Below are 6,782 nucleotides of genomic sequence, written 5' to 3'. Positions count from 1 at the left end.
TTGATCTTGATAACCGACTTAATAAATTTCCCTACAAAACTAACAACTTAATAACTAATTACAACTATAAATATCTCATCCATCCATTTCTATTATTTTGTTTCTACTTCAAATTATCCCTTCATTTTTATCCATAAAATTAATCAAAACTATTCTTTCGGTTGTTCTGTGTACTGTTCTGTTGCTTCTAATTAATTACTACTCGATTAGTAATGGCGGCTTCGAGTTCACAAGCCAACGATTATACGGTTATGGAGACAGATCTCACAAGACAATTCGCAAGGTACGAAATATTCATAGGAGAAGGCTCGTCAAAAAAAGTTTACATGGGGTTCGATAGGCGTTATGGTACTGAAATAGCTTGGAGTAAGGTGAAATTACCACCAGGAACAGAAGAGTCTAGGGAAAATCTTGAGGAATTATGTGCAGAAGCTAGACTACTGCAGTCGTTAGACCATGAAAACATTACGAAGTGCTATCATTATTGGATTGATGATGACCAGAAAGTCGTCAACATGATTACTGAGTTTTGTTCTTCCGGAAATCTGACAGACTACAGCAGAGAACATGTGAATAATCTTGTAGGAAATACGGCGATCAAGAATTGGTGTAGACAGATTTTAAGCGCGTTACATTATCTTCATACTCATAATCTGCCTATTACACACCGTGATGTTAAGTGTACTAATGTATTTGTTAAAGGCAACACGAGCACGATTTTACTAGGGGACTTGGGAATGGCAAAGATTTTTGAATCAGGGAGTACACCAGCGTTTAGCACTGATATATTTTCGTTTGGGAGTAGTTTAACGGAGATGGTGAATAAAGAAGTACAAATCACTGAACTCGGCAGCTACAACGATCTACTTAACATCGGTTTCAAGCCTATTGGTTTACTCGGTGTGACTGACCCTCAGATGAAGCAGTTGATTGATAAGTGTATTGACTTTGCACCTGGTGGACCGACGGCATTGGACCTTCTGAATGACCCATTGCTTGCAGTCGATGTTGCTGACATATCGACTGCAAGTACTAGATCTGGTAATCTGTCACTGAAAGAAACTGTGCAAGATCAGGTGGCTGGACTACTACTGCAGCCTACAGAAGTAGTGAGGGAATTTGACAGCGGAAATAAGAAAATCAGGTTACAGGGGAAAATGTCAGAGGATGTATCAATATCTATTACTTTGAGGATTATTATCGATGGCTTTGATATGGTTAGAACGATTAATTTTGATTTCTTACTCAGAGTTGATACAATTCCTGATATCATGGAGAAAATTCAAGGAGAAATTGACTCGTCTGCTGAAGTAATTGCGCTGGTTTCTGAAAATATGGAACAACTCATAACAGAATTCGAGAATATGTTAGTGTACTAAATGTGACTTTGAGACACTTTGAGTTTTAGTTAAGTATGTATGTTTTAGGTTGTCTGCCTAGATTTTATTCTCGTTATGTCAATTAATTGTTAGTAGTAAGTGTTTATTTTCGTTATGTCAATTAATTGTTAGTTGTAAATGTTTGATTTGGACAAAGAAACATTATATTAGTAAGATTGTAGTTCAGTACTACATAATTCAATTTTAATTCTTCATAAGCATCTTTTATGTAACAAAACCTTTCCTCTACTGATTTGATTATTGTGATATAACTAAATGATTAATAAATTCAAATTATTAGAGTTAACCTAAATAACCATTTAATAAAGAGAGCAAGACAAGTCAAACTTAAACTAGCAAACTAGTAAATAAAGCAATTTAGAAACACAATGTGATCGATCATAAATGTTACTGGTAATTTATTAATAACAGCAATTGATATAACTCTGATTCAATCCTTCAAAGTTAATCACCAGTCCACAAGGTTAATGTTTTCCTATTTACCTTTGTTTGGATTGTATAGGGTTAGAAAACAATTTTCCCATTAATGGAAAATGACATCCTGTATAATGAAACAATCAACTTAACAATTGCCACAAACCATTATAAATCATATACAAGTAAAAAGATATAAACATATGTCCAAGAACTCTCTTAAACTCTTAGTTATTCTACGCAATCATCCCTTCATTATTAAATTCGATAAATAAGTCATACAAAATTAAGTACACAAATCAGACAAGATGAAATATCTTAATGAATATAGAGCTCTTATCAAGAGAATATATATACCAGCTCACAGCTAGCGTGTAATCAATCCTTATTAGCTCATAGCTACAAAATTGGATGGCATGGAAAGACAAACCATACAGTACGTTGAAAAGATCCATAACCCTGCTACAGAAACCAAAATTTTAGGATTGAAAAGCATCGGTCAATATGACAACATTCCTCACAAAAGCAACAATTATGTCTTTACTGCACAACAGAAGATGTCATTTACCGCGTAAAGTCCTTTGAATCCCTCTCCAGAAACAATCATATGCATTGCATTAGGAGCTGTGGCAAATTGACCCTTATGCATCCTTTGTTTCACAACCTGTATTATTGTATATTTTAAACCACATACACTTGTTAACCACATGTCAGAAATAATAAATAAGTACACTTCCTCTGTATGACTTCGATAGTGTAATTTGGGAATGAAGTACAACCCTACAAGTATTATAATAATTATGTCACCAAAATTAGTCCTGTCTTACACGGTAGGTTCAAATTGCATCGTCAAGATCTTTTCAGTTAGTTTACCCCTTTTGCTTATTTATTATGCAACTTTCAAGATGAGCCAGAGCACTTAAGTTCTTGGGAAGGACCTTTAACAATTTCTGCTTCATACACGCCCAAAAATATCACTGAAGCCCTGTAAGAATTTAATGAGTTTCACCTTCATATAACTTTGCAAAGTCACTTTACAAGCAAAAGGAAACAGCGAAAGATATAAAAATGCATGTGCAATGTATGGAATAAAAAAAAAAAAAAAAAAAAAGGCAACTATAGCATGTTCTTTCGGCCTAAACCATTGTAAAACAATTGAATAAGCAATGTATGGAATGTTGTGAGACCCTAAAAGTTGTCATTAATCAAGTTCAAAATCATAAAGTTGCGTATACAATGTCGTGTACATAGCTAAGTATGGCTAAGCATAGACTCATAAGGTGTGCAAACTCACACATACATAACCTAGATAGACCGAAACAGAATGGATCAAATTTGCATACACTACTACTAGTCTTAAAATTGATTTCAAGTTCAACCAAATATTCATCATCTGCCTCTTATGAAAAGACTGCACATATTTTACTTTCAACTTTCTTTAGAAAAGTTGCTAATATTTCTTGGCAAAATGTTCAGCATCCAGTATTTATAGCCAAACTGAATTTATGACCTTCAATTATGCCATAAAGTTCATGAAAAAAAATTAAACAATAACAGGATTATGTTTCCCATTCTAATGACAAATATCAGTCTTAACTTAGTACTAGTAAGCACTCGTAAATAACATTAACAATAATAATAATAAAATATAATCACATAAATAGAAAACCTGCAAATTTAGAAATTGACTAAAAAAATATTAAATAATCAAGACTTGTCAAAAAATAAAAAATGAAAAATAAAAAAATAAAAAATCAAGAAAGGGTATTTTTCTTGATAACCGACTTTATAACTGCCACAAACTAACAAGATAAATCTGTTTGGATTACAACTAACCCCATTATACATATAATACTATTATAAATAGCTATCAATCCGTTATAAATCATTTGTTCCAAGAATTCTCTGTTTATCCTATAAAATCATCCCTTCATTTCATTATTAAATCATTTGCTCCAAGAATTCTGAAAGAGCAATCATCCTTTCAAGTGTTTTGTTTTTACAAAACTACTTTCATCAACATTTAATCGTAAGAGATCTTTCTTGGGTTCTTCAATTCTTTGTTGCTGTTAATACTAATGGCTTCGAGTTCACGAATAGTAGAAACTGAAGGTCCGATTTCACTGGGAAAGAATCCTGATATTATTGAAGTGGGTTCGAGTTCACGAGCCAATTCTCGTATAGTTCAGGAGAGAAGTCCGTCAAGGCAATTCATAAGGTACAATAAAATCATAGGAAAAGGGACCTCGAAGGTAATTTTCGAGGGATTGGATACATTGAATGGTATACTAGTTGCTTGGAACAAGATTATGGTGACAAATGTAGACTTAAAGAAAAAGGGAAGCGTTGAAAATTGTTGTGGAGAACCTAAATTGTTGCAAACGTTAGACCACGAGAATATAATCAAGTGTTATTGTTTTTGGATCAGTAAAGATCGTACTTTCATTAACATGATTACTGATCTTGCTTCTTCTAAGAGTTTGAGTAATTACAGAAGGTCACATGAACTTGTTGGTAATGTTACTGCAATGAGTGCAATCAAGGGTTGGTGCAGGCAGATTCTAAGCGCGTCAGAGTATCTTCACAACCGTACTCCCGTGATTATACACCGCGATGTTAAGGGTGAAAACATCTTAATCGATGGGGTGTCGGGCAAGATTAAGCTAGCAGATTTTGGTGTCGCGGTACCTTTTGCAGGCGAAACTGATGATGTTGCTGGTACACTATCGTACATGTCAGCAGAGGATTTGAACGGTGAACAGAGTGAGAAGAGTGATATATACGCTTTCGGAATGTGCCTGCTACAGATGATGACTAAGGACCCTGTGTATAGCGAATGCAGATCAGAATATGAACTTTTAGGAAAGATTAAGTCGGGTGTTAAGCCGGCTGATCTGTACTTAGTGCAAGACAAAATGGTTAAGAAGTTCATTGAAAAGTGTCTGGCTAAGGCGTCTAAGAGGCCCTCGGCAACTGATCTCTTGAAGCACCCTTTTCTTGCAGAGACGACGAAACCAGCATGGTTGAGGTCCTTACGGAAGCTGTCATTGACTCGAAGGAGCAGTTCCTAGGCTTGATGATTCGATACTTTACATCAGTATGAAATTAAGAATTTAGTCTTGATTTTCTTTTGTTTATGTCAAGATTACAAATTGTGTCTTTAATTCAGGGTATGTTGGACTTTAATTTAGGGTATGTTAAGACTTTAATTCAGGGTATGTCAAGATTACAAATTAGTGTTAAGTGCAAGACTTTAATTCAGGGTATTTCAAGATTACAAATTAGTGTTAAGACTTTAATTCAGGGTATGTTAGACTTTAATTTAGGGTATGTTAAGACTTTGATTTTCAAAGTTACTTAGCCTGTTATAAGTGTGTGTAAGTGCGTTCCAAAAAAAAAAAAAGTGTAAGTGATTGCTGTTCTAAGCATTTATTGCTTAGTTAGCTAGTTATATGTGTTTTATATGTTAGCCTTAGTTGATTTAAATATGGAGTAGTTGGTTTTCTTACTTGTTTCACAATATTTGTTTTTCTTGTGTTATAATCGCATTTTAAACAAGATGTTTTCCCTAGATTAATACAATTGAAACAAATTAATGGCATTAAAACAAATTGATGGGAGACATAAAGAGTTTAGTATTATAGGTCACTCAAACTTGTACAACCGATGAGCAAATACAATTTGAATAGTAAACGCCAAAAATTCCAAGTGTAACTGCTAGTTTTCCAAAAAAATAAAAATTAATTAATAAATAAATATATACTAGTACAAATTAGACCTGGCAATCCTGACCCAGACCCGATGACCCGACCCATGACCCGAAATCGACCCGAAACTAGTGACCCGAAACCCGAATTAACCCTACCCGACCCGACCCATACCCGACTCGAAGTGGAACTAACCCGACCTTGACCCGAAACCGGAAATGACCCGTCTTGAGATTAGGGGTATCCGTTCGGTTTTCGGTTTGGATTTAGTCCAAATCCGATCCAATCCGAAATATAATTTGGTTTTTAATTTTCCAATCCGATCCGATCCGATCCGAATTTCTCTCTTGATCCAATCCAATCCAATCCGAATTAAAATTCGGTTATTTGGATCCGATCCGAAAATCCGAATTATAATACATTTTTTTTAGCGCCTAATACAATTATAAAAATAAAGCTTTACTATAAATAAAAGTCTTCAAAATCATGATTAAAATAAATAGTTCAACGTCAAGTGATTAATTAATTAATACAAAGTCTCTCTAACTTATTTTATGTAGTAGTAAGTATTTAAGCTAAACTTCAAAATATACAAAAATCCATATTTATACAAGCTTAATTTTATAATTCGGTTTTCGGTTTGGATTGGATCCAATTAGGATCAATCCGATCCAATCCGAAAATCCGAATTTCCAAAAAATCTCAATCCGATCCGATCCGATTTAAAGTTTGGATCCGATCCGAATTGATAATTCGGTTTGGATTGGATTGGATTTCGGTTTTTATCCAAATTATGGACACCCCTACCTGAGATGACCCGACCCAAAGTTGACCCGAGACCCAAAACGACCCGACCCGAAGTTGACCCGAGACCTGAAGTTGACCCGACCCGAAAATGACCCGACCTTTAACTTCTTTTTGTAAATAATTATATAAGTTATAAAAAGTTTATATTAGGAAATTATACATTAATATAGAGTAATTGGGGACGGAGGGAGTATAAGAATAATGTAAAATGTGTGAATAGTGTAAAATGTTAAATCGTTAAGAGTAATTTGGGACGGAGGGAGTATAAGAATAATTCAAAGAAATTATTACAACAATGACAATGATAATAAGAGTACGTATTAAAACTAAGATCAATAAGAGAGTGAGGTATAACTTAATTAGTTAGAGCATCCCTCTTAGTTTCAGGAGATCCTAAAAGCGATTCTCAGTCTAAACACAAAAAAAGAAAAAAAAAAGTTAATAAAAGTCAAAC

The 6,782-nt window shown here is 34.1% G+C and overlaps 2 protein-coding genes across 2 annotated transcripts; both read left to right on the top strand.

The window, feature by feature from the left end:
• The first annotated feature begins 212 nt into the window (after positions 1 to 212).
• LOC110704133 (probable serine/threonine-protein kinase WNK10) lies at positions 213 to 1,379 on the top strand. Its single transcript, XM_021881911.1, has one exon. It carries the CDS (start codon positions 213 to 215, stop codon positions 1,377 to 1,379), a length of 1,167 nt encoding a protein of 388 aa, XP_021737603.1.
• A 2,513-nt stretch (positions 1,380 to 3,892) lies between these two features.
• LOC110704132 (probable serine/threonine-protein kinase WNK9) lies at positions 3,893 to 4,885 on the top strand. The gene has a single exon (XM_021881910.1). It carries the CDS (start codon positions 3,893 to 3,895, stop codon positions 4,883 to 4,885), a length of 993 nt encoding a protein of 330 aa, XP_021737602.1.
• Positions 4,886 to 6,782: the final 1,897 nt, after the last annotated feature.

Source organism: Chenopodium quinoa, unplaced genomic scaffold (genome assembly GCF_001683475.1).
Source record: "Chenopodium quinoa cultivar QQ74 unplaced genomic scaffold, ASM168347v1, whole genome shotgun sequence".
Taxonomy (NCBI): domain Eukaryota; kingdom Viridiplantae; phylum Streptophyta; class Magnoliopsida; order Caryophyllales; family Amaranthaceae; genus Chenopodium; species Chenopodium quinoa.
The sequence above is the reverse complement of the archived record's forward strand: the minus strand, read 5'-3'. Positions and strand labels throughout refer to the sequence as shown.